Source organism: Bufo gargarizans, chromosome 1, assembly GCF_014858855.1.
Source record: "Bufo gargarizans isolate SCDJY-AF-19 chromosome 1, ASM1485885v1, whole genome shotgun sequence".
NCBI classification, from domain to species: Eukaryota; Metazoa; Chordata; class Amphibia; order Anura; family Bufonidae; genus Bufo; species Bufo gargarizans.
Genome location: NC_058080.1, coordinates 740,177,187 through 740,190,462, shown reverse-complemented (window position 1 = coordinate 740,190,462; position 13,276 = coordinate 740,177,187). Strand labels below are relative to the sequence as shown.

General features: G+C 43.0%; 1 protein-coding gene and 1 long non-coding RNA gene across 3 annotated transcripts in view; one reads left to right on the top strand and one right to left on the bottom strand.

Moving 5' to 3' along the window:
• Positions 1 to 13,276, bottom strand: part of LOC122924951 — a 59,521-nt gene that overhangs the window by 32,342 nt on the left and 13,903 nt on the right. The window lies entirely within an intron of this gene.
• Positions 1 to 13,276, top strand: part of WDHD1 (WD repeat and HMG-box DNA binding protein 1) — a 148,696-nt gene that overhangs the window by 122,762 nt on the left and 12,658 nt on the right. For both annotated transcript variants that reach the window (XM_044276483.1, XM_044276484.1), the window contains 4 exons: positions 3,308 to 3,450; positions 6,407 to 6,463; positions 6,812 to 6,855; positions 7,474 to 7,638. In XM_044276483.1, coding sequence (XP_044132418.1) covers positions 3,308 to 3,450; positions 6,407 to 6,463; positions 6,812 to 6,855; positions 7,474 to 7,638 — 409 coding nt within the window. The remainder of the gene's footprint in view (positions 1 to 3,307; positions 3,451 to 6,406; positions 6,464 to 6,811; positions 6,856 to 7,473; positions 7,639 to 13,276) is intronic.

The following is a 13,276-nucleotide window of genomic DNA, read 5'->3' as shown; positions in this document are numbered from 1 at the left end:
GTCCTGCTACATGTTTAATATGTAGCTAACATTTTATTAAATTTCTTCTTGGGTCTGTGAGGGAGTGGTGAAGTGATCCGATCCGTAGAATGGCTAAAGACTTAGAGACGTATTTCTGGATAATAAATGACCCCCTATTTGGCGTATTTCTGGTGCAGAGTGTGATGTAAAGGTTATTTGCACCGCAATCCTCGCTTTTCCCCACTATAACACTAGGTCTAAAAAAAACAGGCGGGGAAGGGGATCGGCCGGCAGGCCCGTCTCATTCATCATTTTCTAGGCCTGTTTTAAGTGTAGAAAATGGTCTGAATGTAAGACGGCAAGGAAGCTGTCTTACATTTAGACTGGCAGTGGATCCGCCGAAGTTATGTAGAGGCCTGCGACTCTTCATAACTTTGGCGGATCCACCGCCAGATATAAGGGGTTAAGACCAGCGTCTTAAACGCCAGTCTTAATAAATGACCCCCTTAGTACGAATCCTTACACCGCTCATCAAGGAGCAGAGAAGAACAGAAACCAAAGAGGCACAGCGCTCCGCTTAGTGCACCTAGTGGTGGTGGTGGGGGGCTCAGCACTCGGACCCCCACTAATTAAAACTTCTGACGTGTCCTGGGTTTGTGGAAATCATAGGTACAAGTTATCACATCCGTGTCCACCCTGGGTCTATGCTATTTATCGGATGTTCTACAATTCTATCAGTAGTTGGTGCCGGTATACATAAGCGGTGGGCGGGCAGGAGCCGCTGGAATCAGTTACAGGCGGAGATCTGTGTGCAATCTTTCCTACAGCTTCCATATACGAGGCGTCCTGGGTCTTCAAAGCATACTACACATTTTCTGTAGCAAATTTCCTTAAGAGGAAAGCCAGGATAAAGTTTACAGTTGACAATGCTGAAGTAGGTTAAGATATTATAGGACAGCGGGATGATTATTGTGGTAGAATTCGACATCCTTAGGGTAGCTGCTCACGGTGCTCGTTTCGCTCAGTTTTTCAGCGCAGATTTCTTTTTTTTTTTTTTTTACAGGAAATCCGCAGCTTTATAAATTACCAGCGAAGTTAATAACCTTTTACAGATCTCATGTGCACCGAGTTGGTTCTATGTGTGGAAATTGACCTGTGGTGCAGTATTTAAAATCCACAGCATGTCAATTGATTGTGCAGATCTGCGGGTCTTGTGATTTTCCTCCTAAGCTTCCATGGAGTTGTTAAAATACACAGAAAATGTGCAATAAAACCTGTGATAAATAGTGCGGGTTTATGTGCGTTTTTTAATGCATATGTTCCACATACAAATCCACACAGTGTGTAGGTACCCTCAGCCTACCTGCATATGGCGCAGATTTATATGCAGAAAATGCACATAAAAACTGGAGAAAAATGCACATAATTCCGCACTATTTATCAAGGTTTTTTTTTGTTTTTGGCACACATTTTCTCTTTGTTAACAACCTGATTGAAGTTTATGGGGAAAACCACTACATAACATGTGGAAATGCACAAACAATTCGCACGCTACAGATTCCACACCGCAGATCAGTTTCCACGTATACGAAATGCACAATTTGTACATGAGCTTTGGCAAATCTCACACCATATGCCGATTTTGGTATTGGAACGCATAAAAAAAAAAAAGCATAAAAATCTGTATAAACTAGACTGCTGTGTGCATAAGCCCTAAAGGCTCCATTTACTGTTATGTTGCAAAACTGTGAGGTATTGGGCTAGGGCTACACCACACCAATGTTGCGCAACATTTATTGTAATGATGGTCAATGGTGTCATACTGCGACACGACAGCCGCAAAAATCCATCCAAATTGTCCATCCAAGCATGTGATAGTGCAACACCATAGACCAGGGGTGGCCAAACTTACAGACACAAAGAGCCAAAAAAAAAACTTATGACTACCAGGAGCCACAAGCTATACATTTACACACGAGTCACAATATTTTTCGCCCTACAAGATGCACCTAGGTTTTAACAAAGAAAAATAAGAGCGAGAATATTTTTCATCTGATCTGAGGTCTGATAAAAATATTTTTTTTTCTTATTTTCCATTAGCAGAGAAAAAAAGAAAAAATATATTTTTCATCAGACCTCAGGTCAGACTCTTAAATCAGATTCCCAATCCTTATCTGACCTAAAATAAGATCCCCAAACCTCATCAGACCTCCAAAATAAGACCCCCAATGCTCTGATCAGACGACTCCCAGTGTTAGACCCTCAGTGCTCAGATCAGCCCCCCTTTGCCCAGATCAGGACCCCCCCATGCTTAAATCAGCCCCCCATGCTCATTTCTATAATAAAAATAAAAAAATCTCTTCCCTCTCCTGATCAGGCACTGGGCTCCTGCGACTCTGCAGGTCTGACACGCTCTCCACTGTGACCTGATGAGCACAACGTCCGGTCATACTCCGTGTCTCCGCGTACTACGTGCAAGAGCCACAGGTTGGCCACCCCGGCCATAGACTATCATTACAAAAACTTTGTTGTACCACTTTTGTCACATGACAAATGTAGTTCTAGCCTTGCTGATAAATCGGGCAAAATCGGGGAGATTTATTTATACTGGTGATTCCTACACCAGTCTTGATCTCCTGTGCGCTATAATTTTATTTTGCCCCTTAGTAAATTAGGCTAATGGCTGGCATACACTTAGGCTTTAATTTCTGCCCCTTTCTGGCGTATATGATAGCAAATCTGGTGGGCCACATCCACCCCCTCCCCAAAAACAAAACTGCTCCATATTATGTAGGGCTAGCTCAGCTGAATGTAATGATACATTTGCAATTTGTCCCTATGTTTTGGATATGTTCAGACAATCAGGTTTCCTGATGCAGTGTCAATGTCAACATTGGCAGTGGGTCATAAAAGGAAAGAAAGTTTAAAGCACAGATACGACTTCTCTTTAAAAACTGCATCAGGAAATCTGAAAGTGTCAGTTAAGTGCATCACGGGTGGGCCCAGGCCACTTGTTGCTCCTCTGCCAGCCCCTCCCTCTTCTTGATTGACAGGGCTGGGTCCGTGTATAGTCATCGCACCTGGCTCTGTTATTCAAGGAGAGGGAAGGACTGCCAGAGGAGGCGGAAGTAGTATGGCTGCACCGAGTGGCTCGGAGCCGCCCTTGGTGCACTTAACTGCTCATTTGCATATGGATTACAAGTATTTTCTGCTAAGTAAAAGGTATCATCACGTTCCACTGAGCTCGCCCTACAAGGCGTTCTGTCTGGTTTATCGGTGACTTTCATGGTGACTAGATCTGAGGACGTGGACCTTTTTAAGCATTTTGATGTGTTCTTTCTTCCAGATACAGCAGGACTGCCACAGAATGGGGGAGGCCAAGCTCCAAACCAGCAGCACATGAACATGAAGCGGAAATGAATTGTGAAGATGGGGATGAGGAAATGGAAGACGTTCAACCTGAAACTCCCAACTTGAATAAAAAGACTGGTATGGGTCCCCCTTATTGACTTAAAGGGGTACTCCCATCTCGTAAAGGGATCTCCTAGTACTAGGATATGTCATCACTATCTAATCAGTGGAGGTGTCCTCTCTGGCCACCTACTGTGTAGGGTAAAACAGTGAAGACACACTAGCACTGCATCCCCTTCATTCTCGGGATCGAGTCCCAGAGGTTGGACCTTTTTATAAAGTTGTGGCAAGATCCTGGTGATCCACCATCACTTCATGAGATGGAATCAGCCCTTAAATAACTATGATTTACATATAGCATCACTAGACCTGCTTATAAAAACATAGGTTCTGCTTTCCCATACTTTCCTAATATATGTGTAGAATTAGTCTATTCGGACATAAATTGCATTACATATCTATTACTGACGCTGAGTTATGGCTTATACATACTCCAGAGCTATAGTGACATGTCCGCCGACAGGACTGTGACTGTTAATTGGTTCTAACAGCTCATGAATCTGCAGAATTGTGAATGCAGCTCTGGATTAAGCCTGAAGTGATTCAAGACTGGAATCCCCCATGCAGTTTTTGTATGACTGGATCCAAAAGAGAGCAGTATCGGTTCTCCCTTTATACTGTTCCTTCTCCTGGATTTGGTAAAAAAATAAAAAATTTGATACCTGCTATAAGATCTAGTTGTGTGTTCCCAGCTGTAGGCCAGGACACATGAACGTGTTTGGTCCGGAAAACGCGCTCCATGTGATGTCTGCATTTCCCGGACAGAACACTGCTCCTTTCTCTCAGCATCATCATGACCTGATGCTGTGAGTTCTTGCTTTACCATGGGCCTGCTGTACTGTCATCATGGCATTATGTGGGCACAGTACAATAGGTCCACGGTCAGGCAAGAACTGACAGCATCATAAGTAGTGTTGAGCGAACTTTTGTTTTAAGTTCGGCGTCTAAAGTTCGGGTTATCGAAAAATCGCGTTAAGGATTCTGCTACCACGGACCATGTCCATAACGCGATTCTTCGATAACCCAAACCCGAACTTTAGACGCTGAACTTAAAACAAAAGTTTGCTCAACACTAGTCATAAGTCACTGTGATGCTGTGTGTTCAGGTCAGAGGAGTAGTGTTCTGGGAAATGCAGTTATCCTACAGGTGTTTCCCAGACCAAATACGCTTGTGTGAAAATAGCCCATAGCTTGGCTTATACATGCATTTTTTTATGCAGTTTAAGCCAAACCAAGAAAGGATCCAGTTAGCAATGACCAAACTGAGTCATCTCATTAGCAAGATTTCTTCACCTGTGAGGGTCTGTTCCCACAGGGGAGGAAGTGCCCACCTGCCTGTTGATTGACATGGCCAGACATTGCCCTTTCTTGACAGTGTCACACCTGCGCTACTTCACTTCTGGGTAGCGTTGCATGAACAGTTACTGCTCCTGAAGCGGAAGCAGAGCCTCTGTGCTTGCGCAAGATTGTCTGTGCCAGTGAGATGTCCAGTCCTGTCATCCGGTGGATGCTTCTTCACCTGTGGGGACCGCCTCTACCAGATGAAGAACTCTTGCTAATGAGACAAATCGATTCGCTCATTACTAGATCCAAATAAAATAGATTACATAAGAAGAGCAGATACATCTGTCTTTTACATACTAGAGGATGATCCAGGGATTTACTGATTGCCAGATTTGGAATTGGGAAGAAATGTTTTTGGATAATTTGTGTCTACCTCATTGTTATTAATGCTACATAGTGAGGCAGATTTACTAATAGACTAGATGGCGTAGACAGACTGTCTCGACCTGCACCAAATTTATCACAGGGGCTCAGGCTGAATGATGAATTTGGTGCATGGCTAGGCACACTTGTCTAACTCTATAAAAGCTGTTAGTTGGCTTAAAGTGAGACAGAATTTTACACCAGAATTGGGGAACGATTTTGGTGCCAAATGTTGCATACTAGGCCCTGCCTGTCCCCCTGTTAAGACTGGTGCAGATAATTTTTCTGAACCCAGATGCGCCAAATTGCACCACCTTTTGGCACAGTTTACACTGAAATCTAGGTGCACTCACATTAGTAAATGTGTGAGCCAGTAGAATTGTAGGTTGTATCTATATCAGGGGTCAGCAACCTTCAGCACTCCAGCTGTTTTGAAACTACAATTTCCAGCATGCTCCATTCATTTCTATGGGAGTTCTGAGAATGCTGGGAGTTGTAGTTTTTACAACAGCTTGGAGTGTCAGAGGTTGCCTACCCATGATCTAGATGGACGTGTGGCTTATTTTTATTTATTTTTTTCAACCTCAGAAAACTGCATTATACACTGAATGTGTAAATCCAGCGTAAAGGTTGGAACAGGAAGTGCTGTTAATTACCAACATTAGCAGCACATCCAATTACTGTCCAGTAAGGGTACGGCTACACGACGACATGTGGCAATAGGGTACACTGTGACGCGTTGTGCAACGTTTTTTATAATGACAGTCTGTGGCAGGGATGCCCAACTTGCAGCCCTCCAGCTGTTGCAAAACTACAATTCCCAGCATGCCTGCACAGCCTACAGCTATTAGAGCATGCTGGGAGTTGTAGTTTTGCAACAGCTGGAGGGCCGCAGGTTGAACATCCCTGGTCTATGGGTGTCACACTGCGGCATGACAGTCGCTAAAAAATCCAACTTAGGTGCGTTTTTGTGAGACAGTCGCAGCATGACACCATAGATCAGTGTTTCCCAACCAGTGTGCCTCCAGCTGTTGCAAAACTACAACTCCCAGCATGCCTGGACAGCCTTTGCACAGATCCGTTTTCCCCCATGTACATTTGCGATTCATCACTGGAAATATCTTTTTTGATAAATCATGTATTTGATCATTATTATATCAAAGGGCAATACAACAGGCTTAGGTTTTATAGTCTGGGAAGATGCCGTCCTGATTCTGTCCACTTCTTTATTATCTATTCAGTTGTCAATTATCCTTCTTTTTCACAGCTACCAATCCTTTCGGCAAAACTATCACTTCACCTGAACAACCTACCTCAAAATCCGGTAAGTACCCTTTAGTTGTAACGCTGCTGTTTACCCTGACATATACTTCATTTTCAAAGAGCTTTCCTACTAATCGCTTTTACGGCACGTCCTTTAGAAGTGCTGTGCACAAGGGGCTCTGACGGCTGAGAACCCCCGTATGCCAGTGCTTAACTAGGGGGTCTGGTTCCACGTTATTGGTGGATAGGACGTCCGTGCAGGAGCAGTGTGTGAAATGAATGGAGGAGACTACCCCCTCCGATCTGATTGACATGTCCTAACTGGATTGATGGAAAATCTCTGCTCAATTTCCACTGCACTATTATTATAACTTTATATAATATATATATTTTTTGTTTTTTTGCAAAGGTACAATCGTGTCTAGCAACCAAGGCAGAGTTAACCCTTTTAAGGTATGACCTTGTATGTATTTAAAACAATGCCATAACTGTTATCCTCTATTTCCTTTATGAAATACTTGCATATGGCAGATGTGTTGTATACATTTCTACGTCTTATTCGTCTGAATGGGTCTTGCAGAAGGAAATCCATTCAGGTGTATGAAATGTTAGTTCCAGAAATGTTTACTACAAATCTGCTTTATGTGAATTTACCCCTAAGGTGGATATCGCGTCTGTGGACGATGACAAATTCAGGGATTTTTTTTTTATTTTTTTTTGCTTTCTTGGTCAAATCGGGACAAAACTACTGATAGACAGACATATATTGTAGGGTGAATGGGGAAGAAAACAACAGGTCGGATATTTTAAACTTGACCTGTGGATCTACGTACAAGGGAATCGCGTCACATATTATTGGACTAGATAATGTCAGGAAGGATGAGTCACGCTATCATGGTAAAGAAATCTCATATTGAAGCTTTCAAATACATCCGTGATCTTGTCAGTAAAGAGCATAAAATATATTGGGCCCTTTACTATATTCTGAAGCCGTGTTTTGCCTGAGATTAATTTTTTCTTTGATAAAGTAACTATTTTGTGCCGAATGAAAATGTATATTTATGTCTTAAGGTATCTGCAAGTCAGAAGAGCCCGGCGCTGGCAGGCAGCTCATCCCGCATCCTAGATAACATGAGTAAATTAACAAAGAAAACACCTGCTGCTGGAAACCAGTCTTCAAGCAAGTCTGATTCCCCAGTCATAAAGCCTCTGGCTCCAAAGGCAAAACCTAAGCAGGTAATTTATAATGCATCATCGGCCTGATCTCTGGTTTCCAGTCCAGGAAATAAATGGGCTATAGTGTGATCTTATTTTATATTATAGTGAACATTGTGTCTGAGATGCAGGCAGCATGTTATATAGAGTAGGAAAAGCTGAGCAAATTGATTTAGTATAAACTGTATTTCATTCAATTATATTCCTCCTCATTCTGGGCTTAGAAGTCAAGCAGGCGGCCCCATCGGTGGTTGACAGCCTTCCCTCCATGACTGTGTATACAGAAAGAGCTGTCAATCACTGATGGGACCGGCTCCTGAACTTCAAAACCCAGAACAAGCAGGAATTTAAATATTCCATTATACCGTTCCGTTATAGCGGAATGCAAAATGAAACCCTTTAGAGCAAGGTTGACCAACCTGCGTCCCTTTCGGCTGTTGCCAAACTACAACTCCCAGTATGCCTGGACAGCTTACAGCTATCAGGGTATGCTGGGAGTTGTAGTTTAGCAACAGCTGGAGGGCCGCAGGTTGCGCATCCCGGCTTTAAATTCTGTTTTAATGCGTCCTAATAGAGTTAAATGGACACACAACAGTTCTGCCTTGTTCCGTTATGTAAGACTGGGAACAAAAAGTCCTGTTGACGGATATATCTAAATAAACTGATGCACATTTCCTACACAACATCAGAGTGCTGTTTACAGACCTCAGACACGTTCAGTTGATGTCATAAAGTGCAGTGAGTTGTGTTGGAATAGAGAAACATATGACTACTCTTTTCCAGCACAGCACCGGTCCATGAGTTGTCGGGTATTGGCTCCATTTACATGAGTGCGCCTGAGCTGTAATGTGAACAGTGCTATTTTTGAAAAGAATCAGCCATGTTTTCTGTTCCCGGCCAACCACTTTAAATCCCAGTACTGCGAGGTAACTGGTTAATTTCATAGGTTTCCCTAGGATTTAATCTGATACCAGGGGTGTTGCTACTGGGGGTCAAGAGCAAGGCCCCTATATCCACATAAGACTGCACTACTTTTTTTTCGTTGATCTTATTAGTTGATTTTATTATATTTTTTAACCCCTTCCCGACCAGCAGCGGGACGTGGCTTGCCGACCAGCAGCGGGACGTGGCTTGCCGCCCAGCGCTATACTATTACGACCTGCTGATCGGGCAGGAGCTGTGCCCGCCCAATTGGCTGCAGGGGACCAACTGTTCCCGTTAGGCAGACCCTGCTGTATGCATCGGCATTGGTAAACAAAGATGCCAGCGCATTAACCCCTTTTATGCCGTGACCATGACATAGAAGGGGTTTGCTGCGTCGTGAGGGAGCCCATCGGGTCCCTGCACTGCTGTGGCTGGGACCCGATGGGCGAAAAGGCAGCCCGATGCCGTGCAGAGGCTGCCCAATGCCTTGCACGGCATCAGGACCTGCCTTCTAGGGGTGCCTAGGCAACCTGTTAGTGTATTATTCTGTGTAATCCACTAACAGGCAATGCATTACAATACAGATGTATTGTAATGCATTGCAGAGGGGATCAGATCCCCAAAAGTTAGTCAGAAATAAAGTTAAAAAAAAAAGTTAAAAACTATTTTTAATTAAAAATATAAAGTTTCAAGTGAAAAAAGAAACTCCCCTTTCCCCCTGATTTTATAAAAAAAAAAAAACACACATTCGGTATCGCCGTGTCCGTAACGACCACCTCTATAATCTATATATCACATGATTCTCCCAGTCCGATAAACACCATAAAAAATATAAAATAAAAACTGTCCAAAAAAGCTATTTTTGTCACCTTACAGCGCAAAAATTGCAACACCAAGCGATCAAAAAGGCGTATGCCCCCCAAAAAATTACCATTCAAACAGTCACCTCATCCTGCAAAAAAGGAGACCCTACCTAAGACAAAAAAATAAAAAAGCTACCACTCTCAGACAATGGAGACACTAAAATATGATTTATTTTTGTTGCTTCAAAACTGCTATCTTTGTGCTAAAGTGAAATAAATAAATAAAAAAGTATACATATTAGGTATCGCCGCGTCCATAACAACCTGCTCTATAAAAATACCACATGACCCAACCCCTCAGGTGAACACCATAAAAAAATAAAATAAAAACCGTGCCAAAAAAGCAATTTTTTTTTTTGTCACCTTACATCACAAAAATTGCAACAAGCGATCAAAAAGGCGTATGCCCCCAAAATAGTACCAATCATACAGTCACCTCATCCTGCAAAAAAGGAGACCCTAACTAAGACAATCGGTCAAAAAAAATAAAAAAGCTATGGCTCTCAGACTATGGACACACTAAAACATCATATTTTTATTGTTATTGTGTAAAACTTAAATAAGAAAAAGTATACATATTAGGTATTGTCACGTCTGTAACTATCTGCTCTATAAAAATATCACATGACCTAACCCCTCAGGTGAACGCTGGGAAAAAAAAAAACGGTGCCAAAATTACCAATTTTTTGTTCACCTTGCCCCATAAAGTGTAATAATGAATGATCAAAAAATCATATGTACCCAAAAATGGTACCAATAAAAAAACCAACTCTTCCTGCAAAAAACGAGCCCCTGCACAAAATGATCGGCAGAAAACGCAAGTGTGAAAGTAGCCTAAGGCTGGGTTCACACCTGAGCGTTTTACAGCGCGTTCCTACGCGCTGTAAAACACTCAACAAGGAGAAACCAATGATTCCCTATGGGAATGGTTCACACCTGGGCGTTTTACAGCGCGTACGATCGCGCTGTAAAACGCCCGACGCTCAAAAAAGTACATGAGCGACTTTGGGGCGTTTTGACGTGCGTTTGTGGCCATAGGACACTGTAGTCAATCACACAAACGCGCGTTTACTATTACAAAAAACGCGCGTAAAACGCGCGTTTGCGCAACGCTCAGGTGTGAACCCAGCCTAAAGAAGGAGGTTGTTAATGCCGACCTGCGATACTCTGTCTCAATGCGTTCTAACGTCAGCCATTTCCTCGTCTGTTGGATAATCTTTTAGCTACCAGGATAGCCACATGGAATGCTGCTGTAATTTTAATTTTACCTCTCCCTACATGAAACAGAAGAATCTCTGGGTCCATTGGAAGTTGTATGTGACATTTTGTTTGCATCAGGAATAGGAAGGACTGCCAGAAGGTTTGCACCCTCGGGCAGGACCAAAGCCCATGAGTAAGATCTGTGTTAGGTATCTGGCATTTGAGACAGAGTGTTATTCTGCCCTCAGCTATCTGATGAGGATCACATGGAGCATGGAAACCATATATAGCACTATGTATTATTTTAAAATAGGTCTCCCTCCAATCCTCACTGCGCACAATTTTTTGAATTACAGCCTATCCCTTCAATAGTTGGTCTGGGAAATCATGTCTTGAACAAGGAAGGATCTCCTGTCCTGAAGCTTGACTCCCGCAGAGAGCCATGTATGGTCTCCAAGCCTTTTTTGATTCCAGGGGAGCCCAGGAAAGGCTCAAAGGGGTTAGCAGAGAAGTCTTGTGACAAATCTTTCACCCTGGGGTGCAGGAATGCCATGAGTTGATGGTATGCCAGGAAATGATCTGCAGGCAGTTGATACAGGGTTTAGCATTTCCTGAAAGCTGCAGACTCTCCGCTCTGCTTGGTTCCAGATGTGCGCACTTCTGGGACTGTTTGTTTATAGAGGTTGCATGGAATTCCCATTCTTTTAGGTATTAAAAATGGGAGATTATATAGCCTTCTGACCGCTTTCCAGGCAGCTATTGTGTCTCGCAGTTTTATCAGGCCCAGTAAGACTGTGTATTTAGTATGTAGGATAGCATTTAAACCCCAGGGTCTAGCCATTTCTTCTTCACTGGATAGTATTGAGTAGTGTGAGGATTTATTTGCCCAGCCCAGTTTCAGTAAACTTGCCAGGTTATAGTTTCTGATATCAGGAAGCCCTGTGCCGCTTCTGTGCCTGGTCAATGTAGTCAAAGATATTCTGCATCGTCTGGACTGCCAAACAAATGACCGGAAAGCCTTTAGGAGTAGCTGAACATCAGCAGGTTTCAATAGGATTGGGAAGGTTTGCATCTGATATAGAAGTTTACTAAAAACCCATCATTTTCAGTAAGTGACATCTTCCCAGGAACGTAACAGGTAGGTTAGACCAGGATTTAAGTTCTGAGAGTATTATTATTATTTTTTAAATAATGGGGAATAATTTAGTGTATATAGGGATTCTGGAGTCTTTCCTAGTCAGATTCCCAAGTGCTTGAAACACTGGGTCGCTATGGTGACCGGTATGTCATGTCATTTTCTTTTGTGAATGGATTGAGATGTCGACAGGTCTAGTAGTTCGCATTTGGTCATATTTACTTTGAAACCTGACATTGAGCCAAACTGAGAGAGAAGTTCGACTAAAGCTGGGAGGTCCCTATGGGGATGCAATAGAGACGATCATCGGCAAATAAAGCGTGTTTGAGCACCTGTTTGCCAATGGCAATACCTTCCATATGTTTAGATAGGGTTATTGCTGTAGAAAGTGGCTCCAGGGCTAGGTTAAATAATAATGGCGAAAGAGGGCAGCCCTGTCTAGTGCCTTTTTGTAAACTAAAAACTTGTGGCCTGGAGTGGAGATCCTAGCTAAAGGGGAACAGTAGAGGGATGTGATATACAGGTGAATATCATGAAAAATGTAGGAGCCAAATGAAATTTTTAGTCACCAAATTTAACCACCTCAGCCCCCCTAGCTTAAACGCCCTTAATCACCAGACCACTTTTTACACTTCTGCACTACACTACTTTCACCGTTTATCGCTCGGTCATACAACTTACCACCGAAATGAATTTTACCTCCTTTTCTTCTCACTAATAGAGCTTTCATTTGGTGGTTAAAAATGTGAATTTCCGCTTTTTGAAGCAGCTCTGACTTTCTGAGCACCTGTCATGTTTCCTGAGGTTCTACAATGCCCAGACAGTAGAAAACCCCCACAAATGACCCCATTTCGGAAAGTAGACACCCTAAGGTATTCGCTGATGGGCATAGTGAGTTCATAGAACTTTTTATTTTTTGTCACAAGTTAGCGGAAAATGATGATTTTTTTTGACTTTTTTTTTTCCTTGCAAAGTCTCATATTCCACTAACTTGTAACAAAAAATAAAAACTTCCATGAACTCACTATGCCCATCACGAAATGCATACGGACGTCTGAATGGAGCCTTACAGGGGGGTGATCAGGGAGTCTATATGGGATGATCACCCCCCTGTAAGGCTCCATTCAGATGTCCGTATGTGTTTTGCGGATCCGATCCATGTATCCGTAAAACACATACGGACATCTGAATGGAGCCTAACGGGGGTGATCAGGGAGTCTATATGGGGTGATCAGGGGTTAATAAGTGACAGGAGGAGGGGGGGGGGGGTGTAGTGTAGTGTGGTACTTGGTGCTACTTTACTGAGCTGCCTGTGTCCTCTGGTGGTCGATCCAAGCAAAAGAGACCACCAGAGGACCAGGTAGCAGGTATATTAGACGCTGTTATCAAAACAGCATCTAATATACCTGTTAGGCCTCTTTCACACGGGCGTCATGTTTTTTGCCCGGATAAGAGCCGGGTGCGTTGCGGGAAAATGCGCAATTTTTCCGCGCGAGTGCAAAACATTGTCATGCGTTTTGCACTCGCGTGAGAAAAA